General features: G+C 37.0%; 1 protein-coding gene across 3 annotated transcripts in view; it reads right to left on the bottom strand.

The window, feature by feature from the left end:
• Positions 1-19,737, bottom strand: part of PTPN1 (protein tyrosine phosphatase non-receptor type 1) — a 75,608-nt gene that overhangs the window by 14,154 nt on the left and 41,717 nt on the right. For 2 of the 3 annotated variants that reach the window (XM_007475738.3, XM_056812952.1), the window contains exon 4: positions 9,514-9,612. In XM_007475738.3, coding sequence (XP_007475800.1) covers positions 9,514-9,612 — 99 coding nt within the window. Of the gene's footprint in view, positions 1-9,513; positions 9,613-18,212; positions 18,307-19,388; positions 19,468-19,737 lie in introns of all 3 variants that reach the window. The other variant, XM_056812953.1, reaches the window with a different exon arrangement.

Here is a 19,737-nt window from a genome sequence, read left to right on the forward strand (position 1 = left end):
GCTACTGATAGATAGGCTGACGGGAAATAAAGTTGAGGGAAGGGTCAAGGATGACTTTGAGATCATGAGGTCCCATAAGTGGGAAGAATAGAAATCTTTCAACAGAAATAAGAAGGAGCTAGATTAGGGGATAAGATAATGAGTTGTGTATGTTTTCTTGACATTCAAGAAGAGATAATATAGCTGCAGATCAGCAATGTGTGACTAAAGCCCAGGAGTGAGATGAGGGCTATATATACATAGAAATGAGAATCAGTTGTATATTGATGATACTTTGAATATTTGGGAGCTGAAGATATTGTTAAGTATAGAGAGAGAAGAAAAGAAGGTTCAGGACAGATCTTTGGGGACTACCCATGGCAGGATGGAAGATATTCTTACAAGAGTCACATTAACTGAGAGAGAAATCTGGGGAAATAAAGTACTTGACAGCATCAACTCCCCTCTCCTCCCAAAAAGGCAGAGAGGTCCAGGAGGATGAGGACTGAGAGAGAGCTGGTTTAGATTTAACAGTTACCTGGTAACCTGCTGTGGGGTGGGCCAGCCTCCCACATGGGATGGGGTCTTGGAGGTGGGACAGTATCGGCAGAATGATGGATGGGACACAGCTTTCACATTCAACTCGCAGCACAGGTTTCACAGGATAAACTGCTCCACCTTGGCTGAGGCCTGGCTTTATTTTATACCCTCATGATCACACACTACTTGGCAAACATTCTCAACATACATTTTTCCATAGAACCTAACAACAGACAGGAAGCCTAGGGAGATAGTCCATGAAACATTGTTGCTAAATGCAGGGTAGTCAGAGGGTAGAATCAACATGACCCAGATATAGGTTGGGGAATTCAGAGCACAGATTTGCCAGAAGTTTTTATGCTTAGAAAAGAGGGTCCTAAGTGGGTATTTAAGAATCCTTATATTTAAATTTGTAAGTGGGATCTCCTGGTAATATACTGGATAGACAGAATGGGACATCTGTAGTAACCCTGCAAGCATGTTGCTCACATCTATTTTTCCTGGGGCTAAGTAAGAATAATAATCATAACAATTTCAAAAATATGGGGATGTTAATAAGGAAAGGCACTTAGGGGGGTTTCAGTGGGTGTTTCCATCCTTCCTGGGTGCTGCTTTGCAGTCCCTGGTTTCTGCATGTGCTGTCAAACAGCGTGGTCTTTGATGGCTCCCAGCAGTAACCCAGGAGAGATCAGTTTCTGTTGTGTGGTAGGCCAAAAGTCAGATCAGAAAAAGTTAATTATTAGGGGGTAAAGGAAGTGAAGGTAGCAAATACAGATAATTCTTTCTAGGAATTTGACAGTGAAAAGGAAATACAATTTAAGATGACAGACTGAGGAGAGAGCAGTCAAGTGAAGGCTAAAATCATAAGTATATTTTGTGGGTTAGGGGCAAGAGGGTTTCTTGCCTATACAAGGGGATTCTGAAGATCAGAGAGGGAATGATTCCTGGGATCAAGCTCCTGGAAGAAAAGGAAGGAGATCAAGCCAAGGGAGCAGAGAGAGGAGTAGGCAAAAAAAGTCAACTTTTCTTCAGAAATGGGGTAATAAAGGAGGAAGGCTAAGGGAAGGATTCTGAAAAAGCTCCAAAAGAGGGAACTCATAGTGTATGACCTTTATTAGGACACCTGTTGAGAATAAAGGGGAAAGAGGGCAGCTGTTTGGGGCTTGAGGAAATGAGGAAAAGTGATATAATCCCAGGGAGTAGTATTGAGAATCTACAAAGGAGAAAAAAAGTTTTGCAATGCAGCAGTGAAGGCCCAGTTGAGATGAGAGGATATATATTTGTAGCAGATCCAGACAAGATGGTGGTGTGGCAACCTTAAATAGCATTTGGCTTGAGATTAGAAAAATTGAAAGCAGATGGTAGAGGTGATTGAGAGGGTGAGGGTTTGAAGGGAAGTACAGGGTTTGAAGAGCTCTAAATGACAGAGAACTCTATATAAAGTATCTCAAAGTTATGGCTTAAAACTCTAGGAGGCATTTTGGGACACTGCATTTAATCATGTAATAGGGAGCCACTAGAGTTTATTTAGAAGGGGTATAATATGCAAAGACTCTTAAATGACAGGCTAATGAATCTTCATTTATCTTATATGCAATGAGGAATCACTTTGCATTCTAGGAAAATCACTTTGGCTCCTGGATGAACGATGGGCTGGATTAGGGAAACCAGTTTAAAAGGCTACTGCAATAGCCTAGGTGAGAAGGTGGTTAGTGTGAATCTTAAAATTTCTCAGACTTGTGAATCTTAAAAATTCTCAGACTCTATCTTAGAACATTTTTGGTTAAGTCTGCTATCCCCTTATTTTTCAATGAAGGTACTTAGTCAGGAATGTAGGTGGGAACTCTAACATTACTCCACCCATACTTAGGCATACTTTAGGGGAAGATAAAGTTGTAAACTCCTGATTGAACAATGAAAAGTCCCCAACCCATACTTAAAGTGAAGCAAGAACCCTTAAGCTAGGTCTATTTTTAGATATAATACAAAGGGGTGCTAAGTACTTATGAAGATCAAATCAGGCAACTTGCAAAGGACAAGATTAGTCTACTCAGGTGTGAATTACTCAAAAGTTTTAGTCTACTCAGGTGTGAATTAAGAATGGTCAGTCCTTTGGAAAACATCTACTGTGATTGGTAGACATAGAAATTTAGGGGAGGTGACATAGGAGAAAATTTTCTTTAAAAGGAAGGGGTTTAGGCTTCTGGAAAGTTCAGCTTTGGAGCTGAATTGGAGGTCAGGAGTCAGAGGAGGCTGCTGGGGCTCTGAACTGAATGCAGCTTCCTGAGCTAAACTGGAGGGTCTCTCTGAACACTAGAATTTTGCTTGGAACAAAATCTTGTGGTGAGTTGATAAAAGATTGACTAGTCTCTCTCTTAAGGCTAAGGCCTAGGCCATGTTGGCCTAGGCCCTTCATATTATATTTCTCTTATTCTCTCTCCTTTTTCTTAATTCCTTCATTTGTATTAATTAAAATCTCCACAAAACCCAGCTGACTTGGGTATATTTAATATTTGGGAATTTTTCCCATAGCGACCACTTATTTTAATATAAATTCAAGACACTAAAAACTATCTTTACAGTTTTGGAAATTCAAAGTCTTGAAACCCACATTTTTGCAGTCACAGTTTATGGCAGCCACTCTTTTGTCTGTAACATTAGTGGCTGTGTGAATGAAGAAAAGATGACTTATATGAAATCCTGGGAAGGTAGAATTGATAACATGTGAGATGATACCAAGGTGGTGAGTCTAAGTGATCAGGATGGTGGTGTCCTTGACAGTAATGAGGAGGCCATAATAAGGGAGTACTGGAAGGGATCACAGTGGCCAACTAATCCAATCCATACATAAAAAGAATCTCTTTTATAATATAAAGACTACATACATGGATAGAATGAACCGCAGAGGAAGAGAGGTTATTGAATAATAACGATAGTGGAAGACTCTGCAAGTAGTAGTGGAGTAAAGAATATATCCGTTTGTCTGAGATTTGCATATCATAGGATTGTAGGATCAAAAGATCCTTAGAGCAAAATCTAAATGGCTTCCCCTGATTCAGTCCATGTTACCAGGATGTGATTTTTTTGGTTAATATATAATATGATTTGTAAATTATATGCCTTTGATTTTGGGAAGGTTTTGTACACGACTTCTAGATTCCCCTTTGTGATCTTATATATTGCCTTTGCTACTTTAGACTAGTTACTTATAAACTTACTCAGTATACTAACTAGAAGAGGAGATGTGGTAAGGGGGACCAGAACAAGATATAATTTTAACAGAAAAAGGCAGCTAGAGTTTTGTGATTGAAAGTCAGCAGACTGGGGCAGGATGGGTAGATTTTTTTTCCCCCCAGGATGGGTAGATTTGAGAATCATCAACATAGAATTGGTAATACATGGGAGCGGATGAGGTCATCAAATAGTATAAAGGGACTAGATCCAGGATAGAACCCCGAGGGACACCTACAATTAGAGGGTGTGACTTGGCAGAGGATCCAGCAAAGGAGACAAAGAAGGAGCAGTCAGATAGGTAGGAAGAAAATCAGAAGAGATTGGTGTCCTGAAAAGCTAGTATTAAGGAGGAGAGAATGATCAACAGAGTCAAAGGCCACAAAGAAATTAAAGAGACTGAAAAGGACTATTAAACTCAGATGACCCCTACTGAAATACTCAAGATAATTTTTACATAAGTTTTCTAGCAATCTTAAAGTTCTGAATCTTGCTATTTTCCAAAGGAAAAAAATCCCCAGAAAACAAATAATGGTTTAAATGAAAACTCTACTGAATTTTGAGCAGAAATTATGTGGATAAGATATAGTTGAAGATGCACCTGGGACAGTACAGTGAAAAGAACATGGATATTTGATTATGGAAGAATAACAATTTCTCTGGGCTTCAGTTTCCTAATCTGTAAAATAAGGATAACAACAGTTGAATTACCAACTTCTCAGAGGTGTGAAGAAATAATTTTGTAACTTTTAAGAATCTCATATTTTGTCACAATTGCTTATTATTTTTAACTTGGGAAGCCAGCTGTGATGTGGAATAAAAAGGCCACTGGATTTAGAATCAGAAGACCAGTATGTATGTACATAATGACCTCAACTATAAAATGAAGTAAAATATGGTAGGTTGAAAAGCATGAACACTATTGACTAGTGTCATATTACTGAAACAAATTTATACCATAGAGCAAATAGAGGAGTAAAGGGGTGAGTGCATATGTATTAGGACTAGAGATAAACGGAACAGTTTCTGTTATATTTTGAAAATTTAACTACATCCTAGGAAGACTTTCTCTGGAAAACACAATGAAAGATACTGAAGGCACTGAAATAAGCTACATTCTAATACTTTTTCTATAATAAGTTTTTATTGATAACATTATTATTTTGATATATTACTTTCAAAACAACTTCCCCATCATAATTTTTTCATAAAAATAGTTAAGCAAAATCAACTAATGGAAGGATTTTGACAATACCTCACTTTCTGTTCTTGTAGTTTACTGTTTGGCAGAAACAATACATTTTACATTAAAAAAAAAGTTTAAAACCAACACTGTCCATTCTTCCTGTCCGGAGTTTTGCCAACTTCATTTACACTGTTGTAGTCAAGTATTTTTTCTCTTTGTTCTATTTTCTTCATTTCTCATTAGTTTGTGTATCTTCCCATGTTTCTTTAAATTCTTCATAATTATGGTATTATCAAACATATTCATCTCATAATTTTTTCAGTCACTCCCCAATTGTTAGTTTATAGCTTTTTACCATACAAAGGCAAATATCCTATTTGAATCTTTATCAAGAAATAGATATTCCAACCTACCCATTTCTTTTAGTTAAAATCCAAGAGGAGATTTGGCAAATTGAAGTATAACTTGCTACTGCTGACTGTTTCAAAAGTAATAGCTATAAGTATATCTTAAGGATTTAATATTTGTTTGCCTTGATCCAAATTCAGGAGCAATAGGGATTTTTACTCAAAGTAGTCACATCACATTTGAAATTTATGATTTTACCCTACCTTGTTTTGGGGTTTGACAAATAAAATAAAAGTTTAGGCACATGGTAAAATTTCCTAAGACAGGAGAAAAAGTTACAAGGAACAATTGCTCATGCAAGAAACCCCCCTATTTTTCAAGAAAAGAAGCAAAGATGAAAAATATTATTATAAAAAAGGGCATGCAATTTCTACTATTAAAACTGGGGGGGTGGATACATTTTTCCTTTGCTCTCAAGGGTTAAATTGTATAAAAGTTCCTGAAGGTCACATTTAAGCAACTCCTCACATTGTTATCATCATCGCAGGATGCTGTTGACTGAATTTTAAGTTCAGGGTCAGCATCTCAAAGAAAAATTGTGTTCTTATGGAAATTATTATATTTGAAAATGCACACATGGGCACTGCCTCCTTATCGCTAGAGCCATGGTGGTTCCATTAGTCTTTGTTGTTCTCTAGCTTACCTCATCTTGGGTTTTTGGGCTCTCAACTCAGAGGACAGAACTGAATTCAGCAGAGATGATCTAGCTACTATTTAACTTCAACCCAACCCAGTCAGGATGTACACCAAAACAGGAAAAGCATGTAAAGAATGAACTGCAGATCAAAATACAGGAAAGAAATTATATATCCAATAATTGGAGAATGGCTGTGTACATAAGGTAATTTACTATTAATAAGACATTAAGGTATCACGAAAATGATAACTACGACTACATGGAAAGAGACTTGTATAAAGTAATGAAAAGTGAAAGCCACAGAACCAGAACAGCAAATATAGGCTTTGACTGTATTTTTAAATGACAAACACATCAAAAGAGAAGTAACTTGGATTCACCCATTGAAAATATATATCTTACAGACTATATATGGTTCATCTCTAAAGTTCTATCTTGGAATTCTAAATATTTTACAGAACTATTAGTAAGTCAGTTAAGCATGTAACTGCTTACTATATACTAGGCATGGTGGTAAATGCTGAGGATATATGTATATATGAAAACCAATTCCTGACCTCTAGGAGTTCACAATATGATGGGAAAGATAACATGTAAATAATCAGGCACATACAAGGTATATATAGAATAGAAGGAAGGTAATCTCAAAGGAAAGGCATTAGCAGTTGCAGGGACCAGGAAAAGGCTCCTATAGATGGGATTTGAGCTTTGTCTTGAAGGAAGAGAAACTAAGAAGTGGAGATGAGGATACAGAGCATTTCAGGTATAGGGGACAGAATGTCATACTTGAGGAACAATAAGAAGGTAGTTTGGAAAATGAACATCAAATTGCGATATCTGTTGTTTCACTATAGCACCCTCAAAAAAATTGATTTTAAAGGCTGAAACAGTTTCTCCCCCCAGGCTATGAAACAGGGCTGGATCCTCCCCTCCTTGTAATTTAGATCCTGAAAGGATAACAGGACTTAGAGCAGAGCAGGGCTGAGAAGTCACTTGACCTATCTGAGAAGTTAGGTAATGAAATCAGCAAGCTCTAGCACCATTTTGGACTAGTGACACAGCCACATGTTGGGGAGGAAAAGGTTCTGTTGGCATCCTTAAGACATGCCTCTTCCAGTGATGAAGTAATGAGGAAGAAGTTGGAATTCCCAAGTTCACTTTCTTACTGGCAATTTATCCATCAGAGACATGTTGGGATGTCTAGGCGAGGAAATAAGTTATGAGGTCACAAGAAGTGAGATGCCCAGGAGATTCCTGGCCACTCAGGCTCTTTTGCCCCGCTTGCCCTCTTTGATGCCAGTTCAGTTTATGGAGGGAGTCTACTGGCTAGTTTAGATTTTCTTGAGCCACAATGATTAATAAATTAACTTAAAATCAAGTAGTACTGTCTCTCAAGAATTTAAATTGTTACAAAGGTATCTATGTCTCTGGATTAGAGTATGTGGAATTAAGGACAAAAAGGAATAAAGCTGAAAAAAGACTAAGAAGGTATAAGGGTAAGGTTATGAAAACTTCTAAAAGCTAAAGAGATGATTTAATATTTGATCTGTGGAGTTTTTTGAGTAGTAGAGTCACATGGTCGGACCTGCTAGGAAGATGATTGCAGGGAAACTATTAGGATACTGTAATATTTCCAAGGAGAGATGATGAGGTCCTAAACTAAGATGGTGGTTATTATGTGAGTGGAAAGTAGCCTATATAAGAGATGTCACAGGGAAAGAAATCATGAGATTTAGCAACAAATTGTATATGTGGGATAAATAAGCATAAGGAGTCAAAGGTGACACTGAAGTTGCAACTCTAGGTGACTGAGTGGATGGCAGTGCTGTTGAGAGTGACAGGGAAATTCAAAAGATGAAAGGGCTTTAGGGAAAATTTAAGAAGTTATTTATGCATGATGAATTTAGAGTTGTATATGGGGTATCTAGTTTGAAATATTAAAAAAAAATAATTTGAGACTAGAACTCAGGAAAGAGGTTAGGTCTGGGTATACAAATCTGGGAATCATCAAGTGATACATACGCTATAGAGGAAAAAGATAAGAAAGCCTGAGATAGAAACTTGGGAAACACCCATATTTAGTGGACATGGTCTGGATGAACCTTTTCCTCCTCAACATGTGGCTGTGTCACTGTAGTCCAAAATGGTGCTAGAGCTTGCTGATTTCATTACCTAACTTCTCAGATAGGTCAAGTGACTTCTCAGCCCTGCTCTGCTCTAAGTCCTGTTATCCTTTCAGGATCTAAATTACAAGGAGGGGAGGATCCAGCCCTGTTTCATAGCCTGGGGGGAGAAACTGTTTCAGCCTTTAAAATCAATTTTTTTGAGAGTGCTATAGTGAAACAACAGATATCGCAATTTGATGTTCATTTTCCCTACCTTCTTATTGTTCCTCAAGTATGACATTCTATCTCCTATCTCCATGACTTTGCACTGATTGTCCCCCATACCTGAAATGCTCTGTGTCCTCATCTCCATCTCTTAGTTCCTCTTCCTGAATGAAGAGAGACTGAAAAGGAGCAGTCCGAAAAGAGCAGTGCCACAAAAACAAAAAGCGGGCGACGGTAAGTGTCAAAAGCTGCAAGGAGGGCAAGAAGGGTCAGGATTGAGAAAAGGTCTTTAGATTTGTCAAATAAGAGATCACTGGCATTTTGGAGAGCAGTTTCAGTTGAATGATGAGCTCAGAAGCAATATTACAAAGGGTTTAGGATTGAGTGAAAGGAGAGGAGACAGCTAGCAGAGATTATTTTCTCAAATAGTTTAATCAGGAAAGGGAGGAGAGATACAGGTCAATGGCTATCAGGGAGGTTAGATGAGGGAGAAATGGTCTTGTTTGTAAATAGCAGAAAAAGAGTCAGTAGACAGAGACTAAAGATTGGGGATGAAATAATACAGTGAAGTGGGCAGCAGGGGATTGACAGGCCTAAACATAGGATGTCCTGGGTTCAAATCTAACCTCAGGCACTTCCTAGCTGTGTGACCCTGGGCAAATCACTTAATCCCCATTGCCTGGCCCTTACCTCTCTTCTACCTCGGAACCAAAACACAGTATTGATTCTAAGATGGAAGGTATGGGTTTAAAAAAATACAGATGAAAAAAATAATTGTTCACAACTAATAACAATATTAAAGATGTTCTCTTCACAATACAGATAGGTGTTAGTTTAAAGAAGTAATTGCTATTATTCAACAGGTTCTTCATCTTTTCAGGCTTCTGTAAACTAATATCAGCAAACACTTAAAAAAAAAAATTAGTCCAAAAAGCAGAAGTCTAGTTACAAGAAGGCTTTGCCTTTATAACATTTCACTTGATCATCCTAAAAAGGAAGCCTGTATTATATTTTAAAAGCTAAGCACTAGAGTTTTGTATTGTTTTATAACTGAACAACCAAACTTTTTAAAGCTTTGGAATTATCTGACTGAGCCAAAAAATTTCAAAAGTTTCTGTTCCAGTGAATAATTTATGGGAACAACAAACATTGTGGGTATGTATGTACGTATATAGTGGAAGAGAAGCAAAATTCATACTTACTGATCCCTTTTCCATCACTCTGTTAAGCATGACAACTCCTCGGCTTTTCTGTTCCCAAACCATCTCCCAAAAGTGGCCACACGTGTTAGGCAGAGGGCCCTGTGTAAAGACAGACTTGAAAAATTAATTTCATCTTTCTAAATGATTAACTGTTATGATATGTTTTATTTGATAAACATTATGTTTATCAAATCAAAATTTGATTTTGACAAAAAGACAAAATAAAATGTTTTATTTGATAAACATTAAAATATAAAAGAAATGTAGATATAAAGATAAGACACCCTTTCAATGATTTCAACATTGCATTATACTTAGAAATTTTTTCTTTTAAGGTCCCAGAATTCAATATCTATAATTCTATTTTTAACTTTAATAATAAAGTTATTTTAGCACTGATTTGGAGAAATGATCAATTTAACAGAGAAAACTTTTTGATTCACTGTTTGAAAATACCACCTGGTACCAAGTATGTTCAAGAGAACCACCCTAAGGGTATATGGGAACTGGGACATTGTGGTGAGGAGGGGAGGGGGAAGGAGAGTTAAGGCTCTTAGCATTTTTACACAGATGAAATGAGACTAAAATAGACATTAAGATAATCTTGAACAGTGAAATCAGGGGTCTATTATCTACTGTGTGCCAGGCATTGTGGATGATGATAATAATAGTCAATATGTCATTACTTATGCTGTATCAAGTACACAGCACTTTACAAATATTCTCTCATTTGATACTCACAACAACCTAGGGAAATGGGTACTATTATTAGGAAAGTGCTATTGAGGAAAATGAGGTAAATGAAGTTAAAATGGCCTGCCCCACTATGAAGAATCTGGGGAATTTGAACTGAGGTCTTCCTGACTTCAAGCTCAGGGCTCTATCCACTACATCACTTAGTTGCTTCACTAAGGATTATATTGAGGATACGAATACAAAATTGCAGTAGATGTTTTGAAGAGGAAAAGCCCCAACAGTCTCAAGGGAAAAGATCACAGAAGGGTAATATGGAACTGTTTACCATATTAAAAGGGATACACAGTGAAGGTGGATTTTGGGGTGGCAGCAAGAAGACAGCAAGATTATTGCCCTCGAAGAGCTTATCTCACTTCAATTGCTCTGGTAATGACAGAAGAGCAGGGAGGGTGGGTTATAAGCTTCATGTCCTTTTTTTTGTGCCAGCTGGTGACAGCATCTTCTCCACTGGCTACCATAAGTAGTTATGCAATTACAGACAATTGGTCCCTATAGCAGAACCCCTCCAAAGCATAGGCCTGAGGGAATCACCATTATTTTTGTACCGTGAAGCTTGGCTTTGGACTAAGATAGTAGACATGTAGCCTAACATAGGCTCCAATCATTAAGAGAAGTTTACTGTAACAGAACTTCGTGTCTAAGATGCATTTTTTCTATCTATTCTCATTAAGTTCTTCAACCTGATTCCTATCCCTAATACTCTACTGAAGTTACTTAGTTACTTTCCTGAATATTAATAACCTCTTTATTGCCACATCAAATTGCATTTTCTCCATTTTATTCTCTTGGAGTTTTCGCTTGAATTTGACACTGTTTACTTAAAAATTCTTCAAAATCTTTTTCCATGGCTTCATCATAATAGACTACCTTGTTTCCTTTTCCTTTCTCTGACTGCTCCACTCTGTCTCTTCTGCTTGTTCCCTAATTGTGGGCATTCCCCCAAAGGTCAATTTTCAAAAATGGCACCTATTTTCCATCCTAAGGATTCTAAGACTGATTGCACTTAAGACTTAAGAGATCACTGATAGAGTTTCACTAGAATGTTGGGCCAAAAGTTAAGATTACTTGAGGCTGATAAATGAATAGGTCGTGAGGGAATGGAGGTGGCAAGTATTGGCAATTATTTCTAGAAGAACTACAGGATAACTTTTTTTTTCAATTATATACAGAAACAGTTTTTTAACAATTGTGTTCTGACATTTTGTGACCCTGATTCTCTCCCTCTTTTCCCTCCCCCCCTTCCTGAAATGGTAAAGGATCTGATGTTATATCAGTGCTGACATGGAATATATATTTCTATAATCTATAGGACAACTTCTTGAGGAGATGGCACAGAGTTGATTAAAAGTTTAAGGATGAGGCAACAATTGGCATGATTAGAGTCCAAGAATGAGTCAGCAGACTTGAGGGAGAGCAATGGAATCAAGAGACAAGTTGAAGGGTTAGCCTTGACAAAGAAAGGGTCATCTCTTCTTCAGAGACTAAAGGCAAAAAAGAGAAGACAGGTGAAGATGAAGAGCATTCTGAGGTGAATGAGGATATGAAGCAATGTCATCTACCAAAAGACAGAGGAGTGTGGGTGATACTAGGAACCTGAAGGCAGTAATTTCAAATAGTGTCTACAGCATGTGATAGCTTGTTAAACAAGGGAACAAAAAATGACCACACTGCAACAATGAGGGCCCAGATGAAATGAGAACATTATTTCATACTGGACCCAGCTGTGTACAATTATATGCATGTGGTTGTGTGACCTCAAATGGCACTCAACAGCACAGGCATAGAAGTGATGAAGGGAGATGGTGGTCATGGTCCAGGCATAATAATGATAGAGCTGAAGTACACAGGACAGAGGAGCAAGAGATTCAAAAGTGAATAGGCAGAGTTAGACTAATTAACTATCAGGTCAAACAAGACTAAAGAAAGAGAGTAAAGCCAGGGTAGAGAGAATGGAGGATTCTAAAGGTTTTGATAGGGACAAAAAAAAAAAACAGGTTAAGATAAGTGAGGTAGAAGGAGATAGTAGAGAAGATGATTTGATGAAAAGAGAATTTCAGGTTGCAGGAAGTGGTAGTTTGAATGGTGATGAAATCTAAGGTATAACCACCTGTGGGTGACTCAGGTAGAGTGAAAATATGTCACTGGAATTGAAGAATGACAAACTAGGACTCTAGGATGTTCAGAGAATATCAAGATGAATTATGAAGTCATAAAGTGTGAGATGAAGGCTAGTGTATGATAATAATAGTGATATCTAGCATTTAGATGGTCGTTTAAAGTTTGCAAATGTGAAGATAGGATTAACTCTCCCCAAGCCTATTTTTAAATTAGTCAACAAAAATTGAAAACACTCCTACTTAACACTAAGTAGGGGAGGTCCCCAATCCACTTGCTAAAAGTGGGTGTCAACTCCAAAAGCGACTAACTGCCCCCTGAACACTAAGCAAATTTAAAAACTGCAATTGGCTCCTGTAAAGTGGAGGAAGGGACAGGAAGCGACATGGGAAAAGGAGTATAAAAGTCCTGCACTTCCTGTCCAACGGGATCTTCGAGTTATGACTTGGGACTTCGATCTGGGACTCTGGCTCTTGGCCTGTTTCTGGTAAGATCTTCTCCTTTGGAACTTTGCTTGAGTGAGTGAGAAGCTGACTCTCCTTTCCAGGCTTCTGGAGAGATTAGTTCCAGAGGAGGCCACATGGGTGGAACCCCTGTTTAATTCATGACCGGATCCTCTGGCTGAGGATTAACAAGTCCTCCCAGGCTGACCCAGGAACTGGAACAACATTTAGGGTGATAGGGCTAGATAGCTTCTCTACTCTCTTTTATATTTCTCTACTTTCACTCCTTCCACCTTTTTGTAAATAAAACTACTAAAAGTCATTTTGGCTTGAGTTATAATATTTTTAAATCAGCGACCACAGTATTATCTTAAAATTCTCTTATGTTTAGTCAAACCCTTAATTTTAATTCCTTACACAAAACTCCATACATATTATCTTATGTGGTATAAGATAAATGAACCAGGTACTGACTTCTGTGAGAGAGGGAAAATAAAGGATCTAGATAGGATGATATAAATTGATGAAGTGAACCTGAAAGGAGGATATTGCAAAGGGAAAGCATATCAACTTCTATAGGCCCAGGTCTCTGGGAGAATAAGAGAAAAGCCATCAACACTAGATGGAATGACCAGGTAGTGGTCATATATGAGGCATCTTCTAGACAGAAAGTCCAGTTTTCATGATAGTGAAAAGAGGGAAAAAGTTTAAGAAGGTTGGGTAAATTTTAGTAGGTATTACTTTCATGTCTGGACTACATGGCCACTGAGGTTCTTTAGTTTTCAAATTCTGTGATTCTATTAAGGGATCTAGGATGAAGGAAAATTTGCTAATCAAAGGTGGAGATTCTAGTGGAAGGGGAGAGTAGAGGAAGAAAATAAAAATAACTATAATACGAGGGAGAGTTGGGTAACTATCTAAGAGGGAGAAAAGTTCCAAATAAATGTTAAGAAATTTGAGGAGTGATAGAGAAATTTTCATGGTACCTATAATGATTATACACAAAGTAAAGAGAAACTCTACATTTGGAAGGGACTAATTCATGGGAGACATCACACCCAAACATTATAAATACAAATATTAAGTGTCTATTGTACAAGCAGAATATTGTGCTAGAAAATGAGGAAGCTACAAAATTGAGGCATAGTTCCTATTCCACGAAACTTAAAGAATATAATAAAGTAAGAAAGTTCCAAAAGAATGATTATATGCTACATGATAAATAGCCCAAAAGGGCATACAGTGGTCCCTCGCCATATAGCAGTTCACTTATTGCAGTGTCTATATCAGGAAGTTACACTTATCGTGGCACACTACTGGCTGATGGAATGAAAGGCAACCAACCACAACATTGTGTTTTGTATCCTGGGTGCTGATTGGTTCAGTGACTGTAGGTTAATAAGAATGTGGAAAAAGTTTATGAGAGTGGGAGGTGGGAAGGGTTTATAAAGCCTTAAAATATATGTAAATAATAAAATAAATATAATGTTGCTACTTTGCAGATTTTCACCTATCATGGGGTCCCTGGAACATAACTCCCGCAATAGGTAAGAGATCACTATAAAATAAGTGTTTCCTGTAGTCTCAGGGGATAGTTACTATTAGCTAGAACAGATGATGGCTGGAAAGGATGAGAAAAAATTACTTAGAGTAAATGGTATTTGAACTGTACTTTAATTAAGAACTTTAGCAAAGTTGCAGAATGCAAAATAAACTCATATAAATCATCAGTATTTCTATATATTTCTAACAAAGCCTAGCAGCAAGAGATAGAAAGAGAAAGTCCATTTAAAATAACTGTAGACAATGAATTGGGCTTTTAGAAGATGAGCAGGTGCTCAAGAATTAAGAATGGGGAAGGAGGACATTCTGGGAATGGGAAATTGCATAGGCAAAAGAGGCATGAGTACAAATTTGGAGGAAGAGTTGTTTACTTTGCCTGAATAGTAGAGTACAAGGAAGAGAATAATTAAAATAAAATTTTAAAATAAAATTTTAATCTTTATTTTTATATTCCCTAAATTTCTCCCTTTATTTTTACTATTTTCTGAAACATTTCATAAAACAGATAAACAACAACAACAACAATGGGGGCAGCTGGGGAGCTCAGTGGATTGAGAGTCAGGCCTAGAGACAGGAGGTCCTAGGTTCAAATCTGGCTTCAGACACTTCCTAGCTATGTGACCCTGGGCAAGTCACTTAACCTCCATTGCCTGGCCCTTACCATTCTTCTGTCTCAGAGCCAATACATAGTTATTGATTCTAAGGTGGAAGGTAAGGGTTTAAAAAAAAAGAGAGAGAGAAAATCAGCAAAATTGATCAATACACTGAAAAAAGATATACTATGTTTCACACTCATAGACTCCCCACCTCTGATGAAGGTTCTTCTTATATTTTTTCTTTGGGGCCATTTTTATTCTTTGTAAATTTTCTACTATTAATTTGATTGTTTTGTACTGATGGTTCTTTACAACTTGCATTGCTATAGTCACTATATATACTGATTTTATTTTAGCTCTACTTACTTCACTTTGCGTTAGTGGATAGATGTTAGTCTTTCCATTCTTTTCTGTATTCTTCACATTCCTCATCATTTTATAGCATATTAATACCCCATTATATTCATTTATCAATACTTATTTATTTATCCCTCGATCAACAGGTATCGACTTGGTTTCTGGTCTTTTGCCATCTCAAAAAGAACAGTTATGAATATTTTGGTGTATATGGGGCCTTTCTTTTAATTAGTGGCCTCCTAGTGGTACATGTTGTAATCTCTGGATGAAACATTAGATACTTCGTCCCTGCTTACGTAATTCCAAAATGCTTTCCAATAGTCACATTAATTCACAGCTCTACCAACAATACATTAGTGTGTCTATCTTTATAAAACCGGATGGATATAATTTCGAATGAATTTAACAAGTATTTATTAGGCACTTATGTGCAAGGCTGTGAAACATGACTCTTGGTAAAATCTTCCTCAGGTGTCTCAATGTGGTATGGAAGTAAGTCTGGATTTCTGAAGGTTACAGCAGCAGGATGTAAACATTCAAAAGTTCTACTAACTTCCAAAGGTAGTGAATATAAGTCTGGAAGAGATTCTGTGTTCACATCTCTGAGGTTTAGCCTAGGAAAGCTTGGTGAAGGTCATCCTTCTAGGTCATAAGGTGAAAAAATTTCAATATATCAATATCAATTCATAAAGCCCACTTCTTAAGTTATAGTAGGAGGCTGTAATATAGAAGCAACAACTACATGGACAAAAAATTAGATTCCCCAAAGACACCAAGCAGGGCACCAGGAATACAAAGACAAAATGAAATTATTCTTCCCATTAAAGAACTTAAAATTCTGCTGAGAAAAGGCTGAAAAATCAGGAGGGGGCTACAGTTTATAGAGGGCCTTGAATAAGTGGAATAGGAATGTAAAACTGTACTAGACAGTGGCAAAAGAGAGCCACTGAAGATCCTTCAGCAGAGATATATAGTCTGCAGATGGCTGTAGATATAAACCTGGAGAGAGGTTTATTTGTAATTATTTGTAAGAAACTACAAGAGTAAATGAGAAAGAAGAGTGAGAAGAGAGGAAGGAAGGAGAGGAGAGAAGAAGAGTCTGGAATAAGATAAGGAGTTAGTGAGACAAGAATGATTAGAAAAGAGGGAAATCTTGAACAAATGTAGATTTTTTGAAGCCAAGAAATGACAGATTATGTAGGCAGATGGAGAGAATGCTCAATAGTGCCAAAACCTAGAGTCAAGAAGATGAAGCTCTGGAAAACAAAAATTACTTTGTTAATTAGTAAGTCAGCAGTGACTTTTAATACTTTCAGGGGAAACTGAAAACTTATTTAAGGAGAAAAGATGAAGGAAAGAAGAGCAAGGCCTAGAAGAGGCAGGAGAGAACAGAATCAAGGAAATCTCCCTTCTGTTACTAGAAGACAAGAAGAAAAAAACAGTAGTGAATATGAGGCACATTGCCTTTAATTGCCTTCATTTTCTTTATATGTATCCTAAAAGGAATCTACAAATCAACCATTTCTGACTTTTTTCCAAGGGATAACCTATTTCTCCTAGTTTAACTTTATATTGCCCAAATTCCTGTCCAGATGTCTCATTCTTGGCAGGAATCTTATCTTATCGCCATTCTTTCTAATATTATACTTATTTGCCCTTTCTAGCCTAAACTAACCCTTCCTTTGGGCCTTTTAGAGCCCTACTGTAAATTCTCTTGAGGTCCCATTGTCAAGGTCTTTATTCTGTTTTGATTCCACATCTGACAGCCCTCACTAGAACTGGCAACTCTTTTCCAACTTTCCCCATTCTTCAGGGTTTGGAAGACATTGCTGTACTCCAAGCTCTGCCATGCCATGTCTAGAACCTTAATCTGTTGGTATTACCCGAATGTGCTATTCTTTCATGATCCTTAACATAGTTATTACCAAACTCAATATTCTCTCACCTTTCTCTGACCTTAGCACATGGCTCATAGTTTTCTGTTCCACCTTCTCTTCTTCCCTAATAATTCCATAAATCAATATTTATATTAATGAGTTCTCTAGCATTCTATTTTCACAGGTCCTTCAATTTCTTAATACTTGTGAGCTTCCTCTACCAGCTATCTCTTGGGATGGGTCACACCTTTGACTTCAGCCCACCTCTAAAACTGAGAATTTGAAAAGGCTTTCTAATACTCTTTTCTATTTGATTCCCTTAATTTCCTTACTATTCAAACATGTTCTCTTCTATCTTCATGACCTTTAGTCTCTTGTACCATTCTTATTCTTCTAGTCTATTCAATTCTGCCTAGCTCTTTTCCCCTCCCCACCAAGTCTTGATCCTATAATCAGCTTTTTGAATAATGTTCTAGAATTCCATATTACCTTCATCTTTTGTCATTCTTGTTCTGCTAATCCTCAATTATTCTTATCCTTTATCTCTTCCACTCCTACAACTACATGGCTAACCTAATATTACTAAAAAAAAGTCCTGAAATCATGATTAGATCCACTAAAAATGTATGCTAACAACACCCACACCTGCCTCCTATTTTCTGTAGATGTTCCTCAATTTTCCTCCTCTACTCTTTTGAAACTTTCAATGTCCTCAGTAATTCTCTTTTGCTTTTTTCTAGTTTCAGAGGAAATGGTAGTTACTTTTGCCAAAGTTATTTAGCTCTTGTTCCTTACTTCACCCTGTCCTAGCAATCATTTTCCCCTCTTATGAATCATTTGTTTTTGCTTAACTGGTTCTTTTCCTGCAGTTTACAAACATGCTTGATCTCTCTTTATCTTACAAAACATTTCCTTAACCCTGACATTTCCTCACTACTAAACACTTACAAAGTAGCCCACATTCTGATTTTACTTTCTTAACATTCACTTACTTTTCCACTTCCTTGCAAAGTCATTTCCTCAACTTCTCTGTTCAGCATCTGAAACTTGACCATTGAGCTCCTTCCCCATACTGTTTTCCTATAGCTTTTTTGGTAAAAAGGACTTTTATTACTTAAAAAAAAAAAATCTTAGAATAGATACCAAGTATCAGTTCCAAAACAGAAGAATTGGAAGGGGTAGGGTAGGCAATGGGGATTAAGGGACTTGCCCACGGTCATACAACTAGTAAGTATCTGAGGAAAGATTTGAATCCAGGACCTCTCACCCCTAGGTCTGGCTCTCTAGCCACTGAGCCAACTAGGTGCTTTCTTTTAACTTGTATGACCACTGCCATCTTTTCCCTTTGCTAGTTCTTCTTCCTCTTTAACATGGGTGAACCAAGGCTCTGATTTTGGTTTTCCTTCCTCTCTAAAAATTCAGATGACTTCTAAATATATCTTTTAAACTCTTCTTTAGAACTAGGGTACCCCATTTTAGATGAGGTAAAGGTAGCCAGGGTTATGGGGGAAGTAGAACCCTTGAAGGATAGAATAGGTTTCTGGATCTTTCTAACAAGATGTCTCATTGGTACTTCAAATTCAACACAGCTAAAACAGAATTTCTTGCCTTCCTCCCCACTTTCAATTTTATGTTAAATTGTACCACTTTGTCACCTAGGTTCTTACAGTCTCCAGTGGGATGTGACAGCATGATAAAGAGAGGAATCTATCAGCTGTTTAAAGCATTTTCATACTCTCTTATACCCACTCCTTTCCTTCTACTTGCACTAGTCCTCATTCTACTACTTATAATAGATTTCTACCCATTCTCTCCAATCCATTTTTCACAATAATGCTCAAATAGTTTTGCTTCTGTAGCTTAAAAATTGCACTGAGACTTGGGACACTGTATATATGACATCTTTCCTCTTTATAAGAAGGTGAGCTCTTGGACAATGGAATCTATATAGGATGTACCTTTTAAATAAATACTTTACTTAATGAAATTGCTAAATTAAGTCAAGAACTTTAGAATTAAGAATGTAATATAATTAAAAGGGCAAAAATTTTGGAGTCTATTGCAACTTTACATGAGAATAGTAGAAATAAGAGAAAGAATGGTATATTACACAAAGGATGCTGGACTATGTCAAGGGATCAAAGTGCTAATCCAGCTCCACCACTTACTTTGTGACTTTAGCCAGATCATTTTCTTTTTCTGGGCCTCAGTTAACTGTTCCACAAAATCACAAGGTTGTATTAAGTTCTACAATCAAATTTCTCAGGTTAGTTATATAAGGGTTAAAATAGGGGTTTTGAAAAAAAGAGAGCAGCTTTTAATAACTAAAGTTTTAATGAGAATACAGTAGTTATAAATTAATATTATCCCTTTAAGCCAGAGAAAAACTTCTAACAGCTTTTAACAATTAACATTTTAGTTTTATTAAAATAGAGATAGTAAAAGAATATAGTAAGGAGGGAAATATAGGAAGGAGGTAGAGAAAGAAATTTTCCTAATGTCTATACTAGTTTTCCT

The sequence above is a fragment of the Monodelphis domestica genome, chromosome 1, assembly GCF_027887165.1.
Source record: "Monodelphis domestica isolate mMonDom1 chromosome 1, mMonDom1.pri, whole genome shotgun sequence".
In the NCBI taxonomy this organism is placed as follows: Eukaryota; Metazoa; Chordata; class Mammalia; order Didelphimorphia; family Didelphidae; genus Monodelphis; species Monodelphis domestica.